This window comes from Asterias rubens, chromosome 12, assembly GCF_902459465.1.
Source record: "Asterias rubens chromosome 12, eAstRub1.3, whole genome shotgun sequence".
Lineage (NCBI taxonomy): Eukaryota > Metazoa > Echinodermata > Asteroidea > Forcipulatida > Asteriidae > Asterias > Asterias rubens.
In genome coordinates this window covers 16,904,569-16,927,478 of record NC_047073.1, presented here as the reverse complement: position 1 = coordinate 16,927,478, position 22,910 = coordinate 16,904,569, and the positions used below count along the sequence as shown (strand labels likewise).

Sequence of the window (22,910 nt, the reverse complement as noted above, 5' to 3'; positions counted from 1 at the left end):
TATCATCCGTAATGTGAAAGGGCCTGTCAGAGATGGAGACATTCTTACTCTGCTTGAGTCTGAGAGAGAGGCTCGAAGGTTGAGGTAGAAGAAAAAAGCAATGGCTACATTTCGCATTACGTAACAAGGTAATTATCTTTGATGCTTGCCTCCATCTACCTTAAAAAGTATTTAAAAACTTCAGAATCAAACGTCAGGCTCTGTTGTCTTTTGGTGCTGTACAGTACTACAAAATAAACTTGTTTTTTTCTGCAAGGGTTGCATCCTATACAAAATCAGGTTAAACTTTGTAAGGTTTTGAAGGATCCTAAACATTCTGGTTTAACAGTAAGCAGCAAGATTATTCTAAGAAGTCTAGATGTCAACTTTTTTTTGGTGACTGAGAAAATTCAGCCTTTTATAACTCAGATTTTGATATGTCTTCCTGGTGGAAACAAATCTTCCTCCAGATATAAATGAATCCTGATCTTTGATCAACTTCTCTAGTGCTGAGGATACTTTTCCAAAAAGCTTTTTTGAAACCTGATATTCCAAAAGGTGGAACTGCGATCATTTCAGCATTCCCATACCTCATTCAATTTATTAGAGTTTCAGAACTGTTGTTGTCATTAAAGACTCTGACCCCTGATTGTTCATTTCCCTTTTTTTGCAGGTGACATCTCGTATCCTCATCAGAAACAACATCAAATGTAAAACACAGAACTGTAGTACACATCTCCAAACGAAACGTCTTGTGCATCATCAGAGGAAACATCAGAATGGAAATCCGATGTCAGCTCAAGATTGATTCCACAATTCGCTTACTGAAAACAGCAAACAAGAACAATCCACGAATTAGTAGTTCATTATCTGCAAGGTCTGTTTCTGAACATGCATTCAGGCGCAAGGATAAACAATCTACAATGTATTTCATTATTACGGAAACTTTTTGAAAGAGGCCATTCTGGCAATCTTCTGAATAAAAACTTAGTCATGACATTGTAAAAAAGTTTGTTTATTGTCTGTATTTGTAATTAAAGTCAAAGTGTTTTTGTTTGTTGGGGGGGGGGGGGTTATTGTCTCTTGGGTTTGGGGTAGAAATCAAGCCCAATGCTTTGTTTTTTCTTGTAAGGGCAAGGCATGTTTTACCTATGAGTGAAAGGTTAATTGATACTGTGCAATTCAAAGGTCACTGGGACAGTGGCTATGGGCAGTAGTGTAACCAGAATGGAGTGGGCGAGAAGTAATGATCCGAATGGAATGTATCTTGAAAACTGAACGGGGCCCAATTTCATAGAGCTGCTTAAGCACAAAATTTTGCGTAATAAAAAAAATCCTTGCTTAGTAAAATCAGATTACCGGCCAAGACTCCGTTCAATTGTTATGCTAAGTAAAAACAGCAAAATACCAGTCGCAAGCAATGTATATGGCATGAAATTTTGGCCAGTAACGTGTAAAACAAGCGAGCTATTTTCGTGCTTAAAGGCAGTGGACACTTGGTAATTACTAACAATAATTACATGTATTAGCATAAAACCTTACTTGGTAACGAGTAATGGGGAGAGGTTGATGGTATACAACATTGTGAGAAACGGCTCCCTCTGAAGTGCCATAGTTTTCAAGAAATAAGTATTTTCCACGAATTTGATTTCAAGTCCTCAAGTTTAGAACTTGAGGTCTCGAAATCAACCATCTAAACGCACACAACTTCGTGTGACAAGGGTGTTTTTTCTGTCATTATATCTCGCAAGTTCGATGACCGACTGAGCTCAAATTTTCACAGGTTTGTTATTTTATGCATATGTTGAGATACACCAACTGTGAAGGCTAGTCTTTGACAATTACCAATAGTGTCCACTGCCTTTAAGCAAATTTTTTGCTTAAGCAGCTCTATGAAATTGGCCCAGGTCCACGCCTGTGACAATTTAAACCCATCAAGGAAGATTCCAATTCTTGCGATCATTGTGAGATCATGGGCGTGCACTGAATACAGTAGAAAATAGAGATTTAGGTTGAATCGGAGAGACCAGCTGTTACTAAACTGCCATGTATTTTGATCTAATTGGGAGAAGAAAAAAAATGACCCATTATTTGACCCATAAGAACCCCAGCCATGCAGCATCAAGAAATCATGCAGGTAGAATCAAGCAATATGGCACCACATCCATTGGGCAACGGGGCATTATTAGCACCACATCCATATGGGCAACGGGTGTTTACCAAGTGTATTTGCATTATTCCTCGATGTTTTAATCAATTCACACCCATGGAAGCACGAAATAAAACATTGTTGGAAACAAAATGCTGTACACACCTCTGTGTCAGTTGTTCTGTATAAAAACTCTCTAAACACTGTCAAAGGAGGGCGCACTCGATACAAACATTACAACACAACTCGTCGTCACACGTGTGCATTGCTGCTGGGTGGTGTTTATTGAAAAAATGTAAAAGGCAATCAGTTCGACAATATCTGTCACTTTCCCCTAAAAAGAATCCATATTGTTTGATTCGATGCTGCAATAAAAAAAAATCAAATATGCCTAAAGTAAAGAGTGCCAAGAAATCTCGCGTTCATGAACAGGTTTTCAAGCAGGGTAAGTCATTATTTTCATTGCAAATTCCAATTAAATATTATGAGAACACACACTAACACAGTGCCAGTCACGTCAGTGTCGGTGTGATTATGAAACAGAACTACATTACATACCTGCACAACAATTCAACATCAGAGTTCCACGACTTTTCACTGCTTTTTCTATGCTCATTGCCATTTAAAAAAGTTAAATAAACCAGTTTAAACCAGATATTTAGTTCCTAAATTTGTGAATTTCTAATACTATAGTTAGAATTTATAATTTTGTAGTTATTGGAATTAGTTATTATACTAGTTATACTTTACTTTTAGATTTAGAAATTAGATTCTCGCAATACATTTTGTTTTGCTCTCCTGGCTTCCCTTTTCCCTTATTAAAGGAAAAGGAACACGTTGCCTTGGATCGGACGAGTTGGTCTATAAAAAGCTTTTGTAACCGTTTGCTATAAAATGCATATGTGGTTAGAAAGATATTGTACGTAATAGTAGAATACAATGATCTACACAAACATGCCTCGAAATTGCGTGGTTTTCTTTTTACCTCGTCGACTAACACGGTCGGCCTACTTGATAGTTCGCGACGTACAAGGAAAACCGTGCAATTTTGAGTGACACTTGTGTGGATCATTATATTCTACTTTTAAAACATCTTTCTAACCATATGCATTTCATAACAAACAGTTTCAAACGCTTTAAATAGACCAACTCGTCCGATCCAAGGCAATGTGTTCCTTTAATATAAGTGCGATGGCATTGTTTTGTAACGGTTCATTAGACATTTCCAGTGCCCCTTCAGAGGTGCCCCTGCTCTCCCCCATGAAAAAGAAATCATGATAGTTTTTTTAGTTAGGTTAGTTAGGTAGGGACTAAGTAAACTAGTTGCGATATAACGTAACCCTACGTTATCGCAACTCGGCCTAAACAAAATAAACAACCGCAGTCTCAGTCAGTTGCTGCGGCGTCAAAACAACAACAATTCTGAGGATGGTGGCCCTTTTCACCCTGCACAGCAGCGTACACACAAATAAAGGCTTAAAACTCCCCCCCCCCCCACTAATAAACCTGTTCCCCTGGAAGCCCACTTACTTAGATAAGAGGCAGAGCAATGCCCCCTTGCTAAAAAAAACGTCCTGGCTACGCCGCTGTTCAAAACATGATTATTTGTTGGTTAAGTTTCGGCTCAAAATAGCATGAATTTTTTACCATTTTTTAGACCACGTTTTCTTGTTTTATCACACATTTGTCCCGAAAGCTAAAAAAAAGTATTACTTACTATTAACCATGGTAACATATTAAGTAAGTTAATAATTTCCTTGAAGTCTTTCCTTTAATTTGTTTGAATTTCTTGCCATTACAGGAATCCAGTTCAGGACGGCCATCGGTCAGCACATTCTGAAGAATCCATTGATAGTTGATTCAATCATTGATAAGGTATGCATCACCAAATCATGTTAATTGGACTGTATTGCAGTAAAGAAAGTTTTCATACATGTAGGCCCTATTACGATTGCATTGATTGACCGATATTGTATTCTTGTATTTTTATCAATCATTTCCTACAGGCGGCCTTGCGTCCAACAGACACAGTGCTAGAGGTTGGACCTGGAACTGGAAACATGACTGTCAAACTCCTGGAGAAGGCCAAAAAGGTACTTGATGCACTTCCCAATATCCTTGTCAACATTTGTCATTGTAAAAACACCCAAAGTTGAGTAGGTTACTTTTATCCAGTAGGTGATTGAGTAGGTTACTTTTAAAACGACAGTATAGGTAATAATAATAATAATAATAATAATAATAATAATAATAATAATAATAATAATAAGACTTGTAATGCGCACATATCCACCCTGCTGGTGTTCAAGGCGCAGTAAAACCAAAAACAAAACAAAACACAACACAAAGAAAAACAGACACAACAAAATTAGTCATTGAAAACCTGTGACATAAGATGCAGTCAATCAAAATTATAACTTGTAGAAGGCATCAGTATTTATTTTGATATACTGACAATGACTAACAGATTCACAGAATTTCTCCAGCAGCCCCCCACTATATGTCAAGGGAATCTTCTACGTAACACCCTTGCCCCCACCCCCAATTTCCCACTCAGACACATCTCCCCTCCCCAATCCTCCTGCTTCAATGTTCAAGGCCAAAGAAAGAAAGATCCAAAGATAACCTCCAGCCTAGCTTCTTAATTAACATGATTGCTAAATAATTGTTGATGGATAATTTATTGTTTCATTACAGGTAGTAGCTTGTGAGATTGATCCAAGACTTGCAGCAGAGCTTCAGAAAAGAGTCCAAGGAACGTAAGTATCCCTCCCAAGGCATCAGATTTTCATCTCAAACATAATTATTATTATTCTTTTTTACTTGAATCCAACAGTAACTCTGGTACTTCTTCTAAAGTCTTTTAAATGTCTTTATTCTGACAGGCATGTAGCGAGCAAACTTCACATGATCATCGGTGACGTCTTGAAGTCAGATCTACCTTTCTTTGATGCGTGTGTTGCTAATCTTCCTTATCAAATCTCATCTCCTTTTGTCTTCAAACTCCTTCTCCATAGACCCTTCTTTAGGTAAGGCTTGTGTTTGAATTGTGAAACCTTTCTTGTATTGAATCTCATAGTCACCTTGGGCCTCCATACAAATTATACAGCAGTGACTGTGAGTTACTTGATTTAGCTACATCAGTCATGCCAGTGTTTGATGCTCCTCCACTATTTGTAATGTTTAAGAAAGATGGTAAGACGTTTGCTGGCACCATCATATGATATTTAAAGAGTGTGCATTAAAGAATGAAAATAATATGTTCACAGATTTAAATGCATCTACTTTGGTCTGTTTGTAGGTTTTTCATGAAAGTCTATTTGTAGGTCTATTTGTAGGTTTTTTATGTTTTTAACTGGTATTTGGAGAGAGTCTTTTACAGTAAGGTAGAATTTGTTGCTATAACATCCTCATTTCTTTGTTTGTATAGGTGTGCAGTGTTAATGTTTCAGCAGGAATTTGCTCAGCGATTAGTTGCCAAGCCAGGGGACAAGTTGTACTGCAGGCTTTCTATTAATACACAGCTATTGGCTCGAGTTGACCATCTTATGAAGGTAAGGAAGTGCTTTAAGACTCAGGAGCTCTTGGAATGTTTAAATGAGAACACTCTCCTTCCTTCTTACATGTATGCTCGTCTAATTACATGTCCATGTTCAGTGATTGCCTATTGTCCTGCTTGCAAAAATATGAAAATCTGCGCCGCAGTTGTAGTTTGAGTCTCTTTCAGCCCCTTTACAAAATATATTGTATCTAGTGCATTCATTTCAAAGTTATATTCAGTTGACACTAAGTTCTCCTTGTTGGTTTCCTTAGTGACAGTGGACCACTGTGGTCCAACTTCATAAAGCTGTTCTTCCCTAAGTAATTAACAATTAGTCCTTACTCTATGATCAGTCATAACAAAAATTGACCACTCCTCCACAGGGCGACATCGGTTCAATTCATTTTAAGAAACCTGTGTAATCATTTTAGAAATGTTAATTTTGTTCAGGTTGGAAAGAATAATTTCAGACCACCCCCAAAGGTTGAGTCCAGTGTTGTTCGCATCGAGCCACGGAATCCTCCCCCTCCTGTCAACTTTCAGGTCAGTATTTTCTATTAAAGCTCCGATTATAAATTTAGCTGCAATGAACACTCTCTTCATCAACTGACATAAATTGACTGTTTACTTCATGGATGACAAGGCATATTTTTATCTGATTTTCAATTTCGTTGAATATTATTATTTAAAAGCCATGTATTTAAAAAATCTATCATAGCCTCAGACCAGTCCATTGTGGATTTCTTGTACAATTGTTTTTTCTCAATCAATTAGGGAGTTTCAACAGTCAGAATGGTAGGATTGTTCTAATGTGATTGATTAAATGTTGCAGAGCACAAACATGGAATGTTTTTGTAGCTCTTTCATGGTCCAGCAGAATTATTGTCTTTTGGTCCACTGGGCTGCGTTTGTATACCTACACACATGTCTGAGTGTTTTGTATAATCAATCTTATTTGATTTATTTTCTGATCTACTTCTATTTGTAACTAACTTGTTTCATATGTTTTTATCAAAATACTTCCTCATTCCATTTTTAATGTTATTATTAGTGATTTATCAGTCTTATGAACAATATTGTATATCATTGTGTGCGTTATAAATTGATATTTCTTTTTCAAGTAATTTTTTGTTTAATTGAAGATCAGCTGGAGTGTGGAGAGGAGAGTCTCTAGACAGGAGCTTTGTTTCTTTTAGGCAATCACTCCGCTCCAGCTGGTTCTCTCTCCTTGCTCTGCGTTTTAATTGCTCTAGTTCTATCCTGTATTATTTTGTACAAATAATATGCGATCTGGTACTTTTTATCTGCCCGAAAAATGAAATAAATATAATATAAAATTTAAGGACACATTTAGACACTCTCTTTTGGGAACCAAATGTGTCCAATCGAATTTGCCGTCCACTGTTCAGTCTTCACAGGTCACCTGTTTATACTCATTGGTGAAGAGAAGCATACATGTACCATCACTGATACCAAAGGTAAATGACCGTTACAACGAGCCAAATTAGATTCCTCTGATGTCATCATAAAGATATAAAAAATGTTTATAAATTCAATTGATTGAATTCTGTCTAGGTTTCTAAAACAAAATGACTTTCTGTCTTGCCAGGAATGGGATGGTCTCGTTAGAATAGCCTTTGTTAGGAAGAACAAGACATTGAATGCTTCTTTCAAGTAAGTTTGTTCATTTTTTTTTACAAAGTTTCCATCCTTACATTGATGTTTGATAAGATTTGTATACTCGGTTCTCATTGAGTCCTGCAGAAAAGACAAATCCATAGTTTGATTGAATGGGATTTGAACTCATGTTTTCTTTGAGTCTTGAGCTAGCTGGTGATGGGATGCTAGTAGCTTGTGGATAGTTTCCCACAGGTTTTAGAAAGCATAAAGTATACAGAGGTTATCGCACATTAGTATTAATGTGTAACAGATTTATTATAAGTATCCCTGAAGAAAATTCATTACATCATTCAACAAAACCAAATCTTTTATGTGATTTTGCAGTTAACTTGGCACTTATCGTATTTTTGTCCTTTCCTATTTATTACAGGACCAGATCTGTTATGGAAATGCTTGAAAAAAACTACAGAATTCACTGCTCTGTCAAAAATATTGTGAGTATACTTTTTATCAATTTCAAACTCCTGAAATGTTTCTTTAGTCGAGTCACAATTGGTTTTTTTTCGCGACCCAAAATTCTCTCAGCATGAGTGCCAGTTGTTTTTAATTTATTGGTTTCATCACTCAAAGCAATGAATCAACTTTTCAATTGTATTTATATATATATATATATATTTTTGTTTGTAGCCCATACCCTCTGATTTTGACATCAAAGTACGAATTCAGCAAATTTTGGAAAGCAACGATTTTGACAAGAAGCGAGCCCGTACCATGGACATTGATGACTTCCTTCGATTACTGAACTGTTTTAATTTGGAAGGCATTCACTTCTCTTGAAGAAACTAACACAGAATTGTTTATTTGTGGAAAACTCATCAATTAAAAATAATGAAGCTGTTACTACTGAGGTTGTCTTTATCTAGCTCCCCGACTATGTTGAACGAGTGTTAACTAAAGTGGGAACAGGCTATCTTGACTTTGAGCTTGTTTGATCAATGGACGTAAAATATAATGGGTAAGAATTGATGTTAACAAAACAGTCTGCAACCAGGATCCAAGTAATGGGCGGTAATTTTAAATGATGGCATTTCCAGATTTTGATATCCCCTGGAGTCAAAGATTTCATGGAGCTTTTGGGAACAGTCTCCTCATAATTCTAATTGTATACAAAGATAATAATGAATTCTTTTGTTGCCTAGCAGATATAAGAAAACTCTAAATTTATGTGGTAATAAACTACAAGGCAAACTGACTGGTTAAGTTTTTAAATAGTTTGGGTTTGAACAAAGATAAATTTACTCAAATGGGCAAAGTGACTGGTTAAGTTTTTAAATAGTTTGGGTTTGAACAAAGACAAAATAATTACTCAAATGGGCAAACTGACTGGTTAAGTTTTAAACAGTTTGGGTTTGAACAAAGACAAATTAATTACTCAAATGGGAAACTGACTGGTTAAGTTTTTAAATAGTTTGGGTTTGAACAAAGACAAATTAATTACTCAAATGGGCAAACTGACTGGTTAAGTTTTTAAATAGTTTGGGTTTGAACAAAGACAAATTAATTACTCAAATGGGCAAACTGACTGGTCAAGTTTTTAAATAGTTTGGGTTTGAACAAAGACAAATTTACTCAAATGGGCAAACTGACTGGTTAAGTTTTTAAATAGTTTGGGTTTGAACAAAGACAAATTAATTACTCAAATGGGCAAACTGACTGGTTAAGTTTTTAAATAGTTTGGGTTTGAACAAAGACAAATTTACTCAAATGGGCAAACTGACTGGTTAAGTTTTTAAATAGTTTGGGTTTGAACAAAGACAAATTAATTACTCAAATGGGCAAACTGACTGGTTAAGTTTTTAAATAGTTTGGGTTTGAACAAAGACAAATTTACTTGGATGGGATTTGAACTAACAACCTCCGGATTACCGTACCGTCACTCTACCAAGAACTGAGCTATCCAGCCTTATATTCACTCTACCAACTGAGCTATCCAGCCTTATATTCACTCTACCAACTGAGCTATCCAGCCTTATGTTGCAATCTGTGTTCGGGTTCCAGTCACAAAGACAAAGACATTTCTCACCTCTGAAAATCATGTCTAGGAAGGAGTAAAGGGGTTAAGAAAGCTCTGGCTGTTTACAGATCACGGGGACGCAAGTAAGTTACATTCAATACAAACATCACAATTTATATTTGTCATTTTATTACCAACTGTACAGATAGAGTAGCATTTGTTGAAATAAACTTCTTCAATGTTTGTTAATACAAAAAAAACTATGGTTCATTTTTGTCTTGATGTTTGGACTAACCTTACTAAAACAGGATTTATATTTCTACAAAATCTAGATCTTGCACTTATGCTATGATATTAGATAATATGCAACCTACTACTTGATCTTGTTTGTATTTATTCCTTATTTGCCATAATTTCGGAGTCTCTGTAAAACATTCCCCTGAAATTTGTAATGGCCAAAAGAAAACATTTTGAACTTGAAACAAGTTAGGTAATTTCAAAATAAACTCATAATCATAATACAGTATACATGTATGTTGATTATTAATCAATTGTAAACATGTCATATTTAACGTCTATCAAGATAAAATTCATAAATTAAAGCTAACATGTTATTGACACTCTCTCTGCCTAGGCACTGAAGTACATACACCCTAAAACTACAAAGGAAAAATAAATATTTCATTAAATTATCTTTCAAATCTTTCAAATAATTAACATACAACAAAATAATAAAAAATCAAAACAGCCTTGAAAAAAACCCCCAAAACACACAAATTGTACAACTCTTTTAATAATAAATACGCAATTAATTTGTTGTGAATAATATTTTAAGAATGATGGCTGTTTCTGCAGTATTTCCACAACTTGACATGCTTGTGTGTACCCCACCATGAATCTCCATAAGAATTTTACAACAAACAAAACAAAAACAAGAAAGGAAAACATGTACAAAGAAGTTTCTTAAGAATAATACTGAAACTAATTCCAATAAAGAGTTTTTAGAAAGGTTTTCACCATGAATGATGAATAATTACTGTATTATAATGAATATCATTGCCTGTATGAGGCTTTGTGTATTCAAAAAGAAAAACTTCTTTCTTGAATTGTCTTGTTTTCATCTTTAAAAGTTTAAATTTAGTTTTTGAAGAGTGTTTTCATCAAATATTATTAAAGTGAAATACAACTGGATGAAATGACAGAAATTGTTTTGAAGAAGTTCACAAATAAATCCCAAGAAATACTTTATAATTACTTCTTCACATTACAATGGGTGTTACTGTTCAATTGTCTTTAGAACATAATCGAGTGACAAAGCGCATGTAAAACAAACCACTTTCCATTATTTTTGGAACTACAACATGAACATTTAGGATTTGATTGTGTTCAGCAAAACAAATAATTGTAGGAAAATTCAAATAAATCAATCAACGTACACAAAACAAACTTTGAATTTCTTCAAGTTACTGTATCAACCAAACATAAAAGGTGAAGCTACATAAATTAAGATTTTCAGAGGATTTTTGTTAAGTCTCTCTCTAACCTTTACTTTGTATTTCAACTTTGTCACAATACTTCACTGTCTACTTCAGTATATTTGTATGCAAGTCTTACCCTGAGAAATGTTTATGGATTCCTGTCATAATGTTGTTGCAGTTGTCTTGTTTTTGTCTTTGTTTCTAAATACTTCTACATTATTTGCTAAAATAAGAACTTCATTTTGACAACAAAGTCTAATAGCTAGGGATAACTATTAAGGTTAAAATATCTGTTGAAAATTAAAATACTGACATTTTTTCAAATTTTGTTTTTTACATACTTACAGTTTGATACTACTTTGAGTACACCATTCTAACTATTTACAGTGTGTAAGGAAAGAAGTTAGGATTTGGATAGTCATACTTGCTCCGATAGTTTGAGATGTACAATACATCAAATTTCTGAAAGGTGGGCATAAACGGCTGCAGCAAAGTAAAACATCTTGGCACAGATTGTTTTAAAGCCGTGTCTGAACCAATGGCTTTTGCAAGTGGCTATGGCTGAAGAGTCTTATTCTTTGTTGCTGTAGCCATAGCCAGAGATAACACTTGTATGCGCTTAACTGAAGATTGATAGCCAATTAAAGATTGATACCAAATTGATGATGTGTTTTTTTGCACTGCCTCAAGTAATTCACAAGTGGAAACTATGCAGGGGACGTTTTGCAGAATTCATTATAAAACAAAGTAATCTTCAAGATCACTAATGAACTTAACTTCAGCTTACATTGTTTTTCGCTAAGTGAGCAGCTTACCAGTTAACAGCTTAATGACATTAGGCCCAGGTGGAAACAGGTATCACACGGCCCTTAAGCTTGTAATCAATTCCTGCTAAGCTAGTTTATCAGTGTTTTACCGTTACTTGAACTGATGAATGATAAGCACTGTTGACTAGGCGCTTTCTGAGCCGCCGTGTGATTTAGTTCCCTGTGACTTAACAGCGCTTATCACCATTGTTGGTGTGCAGAAAAAATAGACCAACTGGTAATGGAAAAGCAAAATTGTGGCCAGCGTTTGTGATTAGGCCTTACTGCATAGTCCACTTACAACTTCACCTGAGTTTTGTTTTTACGAGGTCTTTTTGGTTTGATTTGGCTTTCTACTTTGGGCCAAAATGACACTGTGCCTTTCCTTAACTTAATCAGAATAAATTTATTAAACACAATTTGCAGTATTGGATGCAAAGTCAAAGCTAGATAAGTGAATGTATATCTGTAGTTAGTCTGGTCCATTGTGGGAATAGAGGGGGACAAACCGTTTTCTGTTTCTTAATCAACAAGTGTTTTTACAAACATTGCAAGAGTAGAAAGCAATAATGAACTGAACTGGTATATATACACAATAGCTCCTAATAATATCCAATACCACCTTAGACTTGTGGACAAGTCGTTAATGTTGCGACACGCAGTGAGATAGTCGAGTTGTCACTGCTCTTGCGCGAACTGCTGGTTGCCAACTTCTACTTCACATTAATGGAGAGTAGAGTCGGGCAGCGCGCAGTAGTCGTGCAACCAGCAGTTCAAGTGAAGAGCACCGCTGCAACTCGACTATCTCACTGCGTGGGACCATAAACGACTTGTCCAAAATATAATACCACCTAGACAGCATCCAATGGTATAGGAATCTTGTAGTCACAAACTTGACATGGTAATTGGTAAGTGTCTCCTTTTATAAATTAATAATCCAAACCACATTGCCATTTGCAGCCAGAATCACAGATTCAGTCACAATATTTACATCAATTATTAAAACCTCTTAATCCCTAGGCCCACTGGTGACCTCAATCCTCCACTATCTTCTACTCTTATGTCACTTCATACCAACATGTTTGGACCTGGGTAAGATTGGTAGGCCTGGCCCAGTGATAACCAATTATTAACTGGGCCTACAGTCCCCCATCCTCCTATGTCACTCAATCACAACATGTTTGGACTTGGGTAAGAGTGGTAGGCCTGGCCCAGTGATAACCAATTATTAACTGGGCCTACAGTCCCCCATCCTCCTCTGTCATTCAATCACAACATGTTTGGACCTGGGTAAGATTGGTAGGCCTGGCCCAGTGATAACCAATTATTAACTGGGCCTGCAGTCCCCCATCCTCCTATGTCACTCAATCACAACATGTTTGGTTTTGGGTAAGAGTGGTAGGCCTGGCCCATGGCCAGTGATGGGGAAATACATAAGGCCTACAGTCCCCAATCCTACATTATCAGCCAACTGCCTGGAGTAGATTTTAGGGGATTTTGGGAGAAGGGTTTAGGGTAAGAGGAAACCATAGCAGGTATTGAAGAAAACGGATGAGTGCATGCTACTCCCATCTTTTCAAAACAATTTAATAATACTTTAATTTCTATTATATATACTGTATACTTAATATAAAGGTACAAGAATACTTTCATTTATATCAATGAAATGGCGATGGCATCACATATAAAAATCAAGCATTCACTGACACAAGGCCCTACCCTTACCAAATGACAATCAACAATTGATTTGAAATAGATCACAAAATATTGGACAAATAATTTGTTTACTTATAATTGTGAATGGTTAATTTTACATGAATTTATTATATTGCTGGATCCGCTTCCTCCCAAGGATTTGAGATAAGTCCAGGAAAGAATTTCCCTGGAAGGAGTGATTGGTAATAACGGCCTTTTGATACCAGTATGAAGTGCTTAAAGGCAGTGGACACTATTGGTAATTACTCCAAATAATTATTGCCATAAAACCTTACTTGGTAACGAGTAATGGGGAGAGGTTGATAGTATAAAACATTGTGAGAAACAGCTCCCTCTGAAGTGACGTAGTTTTGGAGAAAGAAGTAATTTTCCACGAATTTGATTTCGAGACCTCAAGTTTAGAACTTGAGGTCTCGAAATCAAGCATCTGAAAGCACACAACTTCGTGTGACAAGGGTGTTTTTTTCTTTCATAGTTATCTCGCAACTCCGACAACCGATCGCGCTCAAATTTTCACAGGTTTGTTATTTTATGCATATGTTGAGATACACCAAGCGAGAAGACTGGTCTTTGACAATTACCAATAGTGTCCACTTGCTTCAAAAGAAAGACAATTATTATCTTATAAGTTCATTGAAGTTTGTCATTAACACTCCCACTGTCTGAACATTCCCATATCCACAAAGGTCTAATTATGACACATAAACTACTCCAGCCTGCAATATGATATATACCGCACTTTGTACACAATACTAGGCTTGAAAGGTTTGTTTAACTCACTAGAAAAAGTTACCAATCCCAGAAATGTGTTTTCTTAGCTAAACATATAATTATAATAATATTCAGGGGTTTAGTGAATGTCCATTTTTGTTTGTGATGCCATCGCCCAAAACAAAACAATACCCAAAAGCTCACCCCGAAAAACCCTCATAAAAACACAAGTATAAAAGAGCATTATTAGCAAACAGATAATCAACTTGGCTGAACTACACTAAGCATGTACAAGAAATTTTGCTGACAGACAATTGAAATTATCCTTCCCATCAACTCAAAAAAACTATTTTTAAATTTGATTTTTTTTTTAAAGGTTTAATAAATAAAAGCATTTGTACTAATCGCGATGACACTATAGCATAGACTACTCTGAATGATCACATCAATGGTCACAACAGACTATGGGAACATCTAGTTGTCACTTGAGCCAGGCTTGGTAAGTACATGGACTAACCTTGGACTCAGTTTGGCCAGCCAGCGGAACACTGTTGATGGACAACGCTGATATGTTCCCAGATGTACAAAACCACCATCAGACTCTGATAACTCTTTCAAAAATACCTACAGACATAAAAGAGCCCTATTCCTAAATTAAGATATCATGATGATGTTTTCATTGCAACATGACAATGTTGATGTGCCACATTGCTTAATACGTCATTATTGACTTGGCAAGGCAGTTTTCCCTTAGAACAAACGGGGCATCTCTTAGCCTTGCTCAATGCAGTTGAAATATTCACTCCGAAAAAGACCGCCGCTGTAAAAACCCACCCCAAAACACTGCGTTGTGTAATGTGTGGTATCACATTGGCCCTCCCCCCCCCCACACTATCCACATGCGGAGGGGGTTAGGTTTGTGTTGAAGCCACTGACTTATTACTATAATGCGCCAGAAAGAAGAGTTCCCACGGTCACCTAAGTTCCATAATCCCGCGAAAGACAAGACCACCTTGGTCATTGGAGGGTGTCATATTACACCGCATCACCACGGAGGCTCAGCATGCATGATAGGGTACAAAAATATGATGAGGAAAGTCACGATTGGACCTCAAAATTAATAATTCATTTACTTCATATCTGGTCTGTCAAAAGATATAAATATTCATGAGCTGCATACTAGCATATCCGAGACCCCCCCCCCCCCCCCCAATTTTTTTCCCCGATTTTGTATTATTTTTCTTTCTTGAAACACATTAAACCCGGAAGTTAACGACCTGACAAGGCTGTCGGCCTGACGGCCTCTGCATCCGTGATGACTTGTGCACATTAGTCGTACCGAAGGAATTGAGAGATGTGACAGTGTAAACAGGTTGGTTTACAACTGGGTCTTTTTCGGTGTGAATAATGTGTAAAAATCTCAACTAAGCATAGAAGCTCTTCACTAACTACAAGGTAGTAGACGTTCAGTGTCCAATCACGTGCATAAATGAAGATAACTTACTTTGCTCAAGCACCCAACATGTTTTTAAAATAATAATGTCATTCTATTCCTAATAATATTGTAATCTCTCTGTTTAAATTTCAGTCCATTTCAATAAAACAAAACAAAACAACTAAACCAAAGTACAAACTTCATTCACAGTCTGGCCTTATGCAGAGCAGCTAAACACATTGTCACAAAAGATATATCAACCCCTTGCACGCACTTCATACCCGGCGACTGTGCCACGCTCACCATTTTGATTGCCAAATTGGGTTTACGTGTAAACGCCGCATCCCCTTTAATGCGCACTTCACTGAATAACGCACATTGACATTGCTCACCAATGGTGCATCGATGTTGATGTCAGGTGAATTGGGTCAATATTGCATTAGGTGCTTAGCAGGTTTGATGTCATTTTAACTTTTGGGTCAGCTAACCCTCCCTATTGACTGATCATTAAATACAAAATGCCATATCTGAAATGGTGGCTACAGCTAGCGGCTATGACTACATCGCTGCTTTATCATGCATTGAGAAATAGGACAGTCTTAGCAACAGTCATAGCCACATGGATACACCTCAGTCTCATAAAATACATGTGGTTTAACCGTTGTGTTGCTGGGCTGTTGTGTTGCTGGGCTGCATCTTGGAGTAATACATGTTTCACATACATTTGTACTGTATGGTATGGATGTAGACAGAAGTGCATTGCAAATATGCGGTCATTGATTTACCCAATTAGGATTGTGTCTTACTATGGCAGAATATTCTCTGATCCACCATTCAAACACAGGCAGTGATGAGATTCTTTACTAATCAGTCAATAGGGGCAATAGGGAAGTGTCTCACAAGGCAGACAGGTTCGAAGCACAAATAAATGTTCCCAGAGGCATTGCCTATACCAGTGTACACTAACTAGAATGTTTCAATGCACTGCGGGAACAATCCTACGTCAAGGAATGCGCACGTTAGCATGTTGAACATTCAAATGGAGTGTTCGGATGGCACAATGGACCAATACTTGTACAATCGATGGAATACTTAACCGTTTCACTAAGATCATTCCAACCTTTTGAGACACTAGTAGGGTAAACCCATCATCAAATCTGAAAACAATAACACACACATCTCCAACGCCACATATGAATCATACAATAGTATATATTCTTAGAAAAAATAAATAATGTTGATTATAGGCTCCTTACAAACGATGACCACATCTTGCACGAAAAAGAAGTGCTTGACCGCTCACATATATTTGCCATGGTGTTGAAAACGCCAACAATCGTTTTTTTTTCTGGAAGAGAAAATCACTGGGACTTTTGCAGACTCCGCCCCTCAATGCGAGACTGGATTAGTTGCTTGCATATTGCTACTGACGAGAGGTCTACCGTTGGCTAAAGAGTCTGAGGAAACACTGTGCACTGGTGAAACCATTGTTAGGTTCCCTCGTATTGATTTAACCGTTGGAGAGTGGATTACCTGATGGGATGAGTGGGGTACTATAGGAGTACCAACCATGACGGCTCCATTGTCCTTGGAAAACATATTGTCACCGACTTCCTTATTATTGGAATCCACCTTAACATTAAGGTCATGTAAAAACTCCTTCTCAGGGCCAGCATCAAGTTTCATTCGCTTGGCTGAACCGTTGGTATCAGGGTCAAACACTACAGCATGTTTCAAACTGTCTTGGCTGGTGGCAGTTGCTGACATTTCATAGGGCAAGTCCCCAGTAATGAGGCCGCCTACCTCAGGGGATCCATTGTTCAGGAGTTCAGCAGAGGAAGATCCATTGAGAGAAGAGAGCATGGAGACAGAATGAGAGAGCTTGTTGTTGAGTCCATGTTTGTCTAGATAACTCTGTGATGGGATAGGACTGACAAGACTCTCTGCATCGTCTAGGAAACGATCCATGTAATCCCTGCTGAAACAAAAATATAAACATGTCATTAATAACATCCAATACGCAAACCTATTTAACGACAAATCAAACGAGAAGTTGCAGGGAAGCAGCTAAAAGCAATACCCTACAAACATTTAATAAGTTTATTCCAACATGGTGGTTACTTACGTAATTCCTGGATGGAGATGGTATTTCTTTTTGGATAGCCTGGCTTGATTAGCAAAGCAGTCATGTCTTGCTGTCTTCTTCCAAAGGTAGTAAAACTGGACCAATTCACCAACACATCGTGTCCGAACCTACAACAAAACATACCAGACACAAGTTAGGTCAGGTTTGCTGTTGCACCATGTGTAGATCTCATTCGAGTAATGTTGGTTCTGATAACCTGTGTTAACAACTCAACGTTTCGATCAGTATGCTCTGATTGTCTTCAGGAGAACGCTGGACTGTGTTGCTTGCTCATGTTTGGAAGTATCTTTACAGAGCACCAAACTACCTTATCCCAAAAGGAATGAAAACAAACATCGTTTTCATATGGGTCTATCGACTTTGCCTGAGGTAGCAGGTTTTTGCCTCTAGGACTTGACATCTCCACCAATGCCAGTTGGGAGAGGTACATGTATATCTCAGGCATTGCTAAGAGTGCTTCCTTGCGAACTGGTTGTCTATATCGAGCTCGGAAGTTCTTGCATTCTTATGCTACTCTCTACCTGTATAAGAAAAATATATGCCCCCTAATGGAGGACTGTTGTCACATTTGGGCTGGAACTTCTGCCGGTCACTTATCTTTATTAGATAGGGTGTAGAAGCGTATTGTTAATCTTGTTGGTGAAGTGTTGGGGTCAACGTTACAACCTCTTTCCCACCGTTGGTCTGTAGCCAGCATCTGTCTTTTCTACAGATGTCATGGTAAATGTGCCTTCAGTTTGCCCAGCTAGTTCCACCTATCAGAGTTTTTGAGCTTGAAACCAGACTTTCTGCTTCTTCTCATCCAAACATTCTTGATCTGCTGAGACGAGTCATTCCAGCAGCTTTATTCCGCCAACTGCATCTCTTTGGAACTCCTTGCCTGGTGCATGTTTCCCTCCATCCTACAATGTAGACTGCTTTAAGAGGAATATAAATTCCTACCTTCAGCTCCCTGGAGTTCTTTCCATTTAAAAAAACTTTTCTTCTTGTAGCCCCACACCAAGAGTGGCCTTTAGACTTGTTTGGGGCAAACTTGCATAAAACAAAAACATAACAAAATAAACAGGCTCTTGGCTCTTCATTGGCATGTACACAATAAAAAAACAAACAATTTTTGTTTACTGAATAATTTCATTTATAAATTTTAATTTCCATTTTTAGGCTTACCTTGTTCAGCTGGATAATATGGAAGTTCTTCCCGTACGCTCTTAGCCCACTTTCAAAGTTGCGACACTCTTCTTCTGACCATAGACTCATCTCGTCCATTGGGGGCGCTATTTGCATTCGGTGACGCCTTAGGGCCTCATCAACATTGTGGCCGCATTGCAAGAGAATATAAAGGGTCTACAGAACAAGCCGCATAAAAGAAGAAAACAAAAACAGAGCAAATGTATTCAAAACTGTGTAACTTTCCTCCTTGCAGGACAGTAGAGTCCAGGAATTTTTTAGGTGAAGTATTGAACAATGAACGAGATGGACAAAAATAAAATACAGGGTTTGAATGTGGCCTGTAGTGCACAGATTTATAATCCCGGTCATACCACATGCGTCCTTTAGCAAGACACTCAACTACAATTGCTCCTTGTCATTCAGGGGTTAATGGGTACCTGTGAGGGCAAATTGAAACAGCTTGTTGTGCTACATACTGGGATACTTGGCAGGGCAGCACAAGTTGCACTCTTCAAAGGGAGTCCAGATGGTTTCAGGAATGAAATAAATGAGCCAGTGACCAGGGGAGGATTCCATAAAGAGTTAGAACTTGTCCTAACTTAGGACTTGTTCTAGGAGACACTAAAAACTTAAGGCTAGTCCTAAGTTAGGACAAGTAATTCGTCCTTACTCGAGATAAAAAGACTAGTGTTAACTCTTTGTGAAATCCAACCCCTGGGGTAACAATTTTGGAGTGCCATCGAGTGTATTGTTCGTTTTAGTTTGATAGTTTCCTGTTTTGTTTTATCTTACCCTTTCATCGTCTCGTACATGACAACCCTGAGGAAGTGACTTGACACCCATCGCTCCTACCGGAGGTCGTTGAACCTCTCTTAGATAGTTCTCAACTAGTTCCATGTTAAGCTGGTTCGGATCCCATAGTAGCCTGTCTTCATTGTCATATGCTACAATTAAATTAATGGTTAGTTCATTAGTTCAATATGATCTTAACGGACTGATACACTTACTGTAAAAATTTTGGACATACGAGGTTCACAATTTCTACCAAGAACTGACAGGCAATCAAAATAACTTTCAGGAAACTCTTGGTGGGATGTGAACCCCCCCCCCCCTCTTATTAGTGACTTACCTGGAGCATCACCATAGTGACTCAATCCGTCTGGGATGACAGCCTGATAATCCGACCCAACGCTTATTGTCTACAAAACAAAAGAAAAGTCATGAATACCCAAAACTGGTAAATTAATAAAATCCAAGAATTAAAATGAGTTTGCTGTTGCAGTCTATACAAACAACAATGACCCGTGCTTTGAATACAGTAAGTGTTATTGCTTAACGTTTCTACTTTGGCATACTTACTGTATGCTAAGGTCATATCATTTTTTTCTGCAAATATAAACATTTTATACACAATCTGATTAAACAAATTGACAGTACAGTCCAATCTAAACTCCTATACCATTTGGTATTACTAGATACATGTAGATTGCCCATGTTCTTGAATCAAACCAATCATGTAAATTGAATGTTTAGTTTGATTAATCTCACCTTTTTCCAATCTTCTGGGGGTACATAATCTGAATCTTCAGAGCCTGAATCAGAATCTCCATCAGTAGCTGTGTTGGCTGCCAGAAAAAACAACAATTCTCAACTTTAAATACAAATTGCAACCAGTCAACCCTGTTTTTATTGGTATAAAGTAAGTCAGATACTGGAGTGTTATTTATAGTTTATAAATAGAGACAAAAGACACATTTCTGTTGTAGTATCATCAGGTCATGTTCTCTAACTCTCAGGAATCACATGTAATACAAGATGGCTGCCCGCATGGCAACTGCCTATAGTTACCAACACAAGAGGGCGGTATAACATATAACGTAACATGGAGAAAGACAAATGAGAGTTTGTTTTGATTTAAGGGTCTGGGTACTTTTTGTAACACAAAACACAATGTCATCAGATTTACAATAAACTAATGAAATTTTCCCTTTACATGTAAATAATATTTGCCGAGGTGCTGTAGTTTTTGAGAAATGAGTAAAACAATGTCACAAAATTTCCATCGCACTTTTAATAGCATGTATAAAGTTTAACATGCTAAAACAATTTTGTAAGTTTAATGTAAATATGTGGACATTGTAATTTGTGTCTTACAGAGAGTACCCAAATTCTTGAAGAAAGATGACTTACATCTAAGTGACTTACATCTAAGTAGTCTATGTGTTCCGTAACTACCAGGGCTGTCACTAGCATGACTCCCTGGTCCCGGGAAGAGATCACTGTGTAGATCATCGAGACTTTCTTCCCCAGTTCCTTCCTCAATGTTCTCACTCTCGTTAGGCAGCAGGTCCTGGGCTATCTCCTCCTTGTCAAGAGTAAGATTGCTGGAGTTGAGGATCTCGTCCGTACTGCCATCTGTCTCTGTGGAATCTTCGTGATGTTGTTGCTGGGGCGGTGAGCTCGGGCAGTACATCTGCCACAGCTGGTCTACTGGAATTTCTGCCTCCTGTTAAAAGAAAATCAATACTGCTTTTAAGAAAAGATAACAAAATTTAAAGGTATACAAACTTTCTGAGAAGCATTCTTCTTTGAAGTATTTTTTTTACTTCAACAAACTTTGACTTTTACAGGACAAAGGACTTCTGAATAGTATGCATACCTCAGCAAGTTCATCCAACTCATTGCTGAAGCATTCTCCAATATCACCACTCTCCTCTTCTTCAATGGTTCGCTCGTCGTCAACATCATGAACGAGCATTTCTGCCGTCATTTCAAAGTCCTGATCAGTCTCTGCAATAAGAGGCAACCGGAATAGTGTTTTTACAATGTATCATTTTCCTTATTTGATTGTGTATTACTCATTTTGTTTTCAGGGATTGGAATGCTTTAAATTTAAGACTATTATTTGCTTACCTGGACTGGAGTCACTTGTAGTGGGCTGAAACAATAAACACAAGATTGAGATCATCATTCATCAGATTTCAATTTTAAAGAATTTCAAGGGGATAATATTATGATCAGTTTTCCAAAGATTAACAATTTTATTCTGACCAGAGCAAATTGAACAGGAAAAATAACCATACTACACACTGCGCTTCTCCAATTGATTTGAAAATGTACAGTAGGGAGCCCTTTTTTCTGCTACCAGAAGCTGGTATGGTTTTCCCGTACCATGTTCTAGTATCGCTTTCACCGCTGGGCAGTCCAGTGGCTGCTTATCTTAGTGCTGCTACCAGAAGCTGGTATGGTTTTCCCGTTCTAGTATCGCTACCGGAAGCTGGTATGGTTTTCCCGTACCATGTTCTAGTATCGCTTTCACCGCTGGGCAGTCCAGTGGCTGCTTATGTTAGTGCTGCTACCAGAAGCTGGTATGGTTTTCCCGTTCTAGTATCGCTACCGGAAGCTGGTATGGTTTTTCCCGTACCATGTTCTAGTATCGCTTTCACCGCTGGGCAGTCCAGTGGCTGCTTATGTTAGTGTTAGTGTTCTAAAGGATGACATGAAATAATAATATTACGAGATTACCAGAGAATTGGAGAATACTTCAAGAAGTGAACTGTCTTCAATTATGTTAGTTTTTTCCCTGGTTTTGCTCTACATTATTAGCTTATAACACACCTTTACAACAATACATGACTATCATTAATTATTTGTTTATGTACATATTATTTACTAATTAGAGGGATACCTCCCTGGCCTGCTGTAGAGAGTGACTCTAGTGTTTTTCTGTGCTCCTGCAGTTCTGACAACACAGTACAAATTCATTTTAATGTAATTATTAAATTAGCAAAGAGGTGTTCAATTTGCAATGGTCAATTTGCATTGAAAACAAATACAAAAATATGTAAACTGTAATTGTTTATTTTTCAAGTCAAATTAAATTCCATCTGCAAATACTCACTCGGTCAGCAATGATTAGTTAAATCTTCTTCAGACTACGTATTAATTCTGCATTGTTCGCTGTATTTTACATTATTTTTTCCCTTTTAACAAAAAATTAAGTTCCTTTGCAGTTTAAAAATATAATTGTCTTTTAGTTTTTTCAATTGTTCAATTTGTTTTTCCCAACTGTTAATTTTGTTATAAATATTTATTTTAATTTTAAATTAATTCTCTTCTTTTTTTTGCAATCATTTTTTATGAAT

General features: G+C 37.2%; 2 protein-coding genes across 3 annotated transcripts; one reads left to right on the top strand and one right to left on the bottom strand.

Annotated features, from left to right (window-relative positions):
- Positions 1 to 1,827: 1,827 nt before the first annotated feature.
- Positions 1,828 to 10,043, top strand: LOC117297440 (probable dimethyladenosine transferase). The gene is made up of 10 exons (XM_033780476.1): positions 1,828 to 2,573; positions 3,930 to 4,003; positions 4,135 to 4,221; positions 4,826 to 4,887; positions 5,014 to 5,157; positions 5,559 to 5,682; positions 6,120 to 6,212; positions 7,279 to 7,343; positions 7,720 to 7,783; positions 7,977 to 10,043. The coding sequence occupies exons 1-10, from the start codon at positions 2,516 to 2,518 to the stop codon at positions 8,124 to 8,126; spliced, it is 921 nt and encodes a 306-aa protein (XP_033636367.1). The 5' UTR covers positions 1,828 to 2,515; the 3' UTR covers positions 8,127 to 10,043.
- Positions 10,044 to 15,247: 5,204 nt separating this feature from the next.
- On the bottom strand, positions 15,248 to 21,709 carry LOC117297934 (mesoderm induction early response protein 1-like). 2 transcript variants are annotated; one of them, XM_033781125.1, is made up of 9 exons: positions 21,679 to 21,709; positions 21,425 to 21,555; positions 20,956 to 21,271; positions 20,314 to 20,390; positions 19,895 to 19,964; positions 19,558 to 19,709; positions 18,763 to 18,939; positions 17,575 to 17,702; positions 15,248 to 17,424 (listed from the first exon to the last, which is right to left on the bottom strand). In XM_033781125.1, the coding sequence occupies exons 2-9, from the start codon at positions 21,533 to 21,535 to the stop codon at positions 16,839 to 16,841; spliced, it is 1,617 nt and encodes a 538-aa protein (XP_033637016.1). In that variant the 5' UTR covers positions 21,536 to 21,555; positions 21,679 to 21,709; the 3' UTR covers positions 15,248 to 16,838. The 2 variants fall into 2 exon arrangements, with proteins under 2 accessions (XP_033637016.1, XP_033637017.1); XM_033781126.1 differs by having other exon boundaries at positions 20,971 to 21,271.
- Positions 21,710 to 22,910: the final 1,201 nt, after the last annotated feature.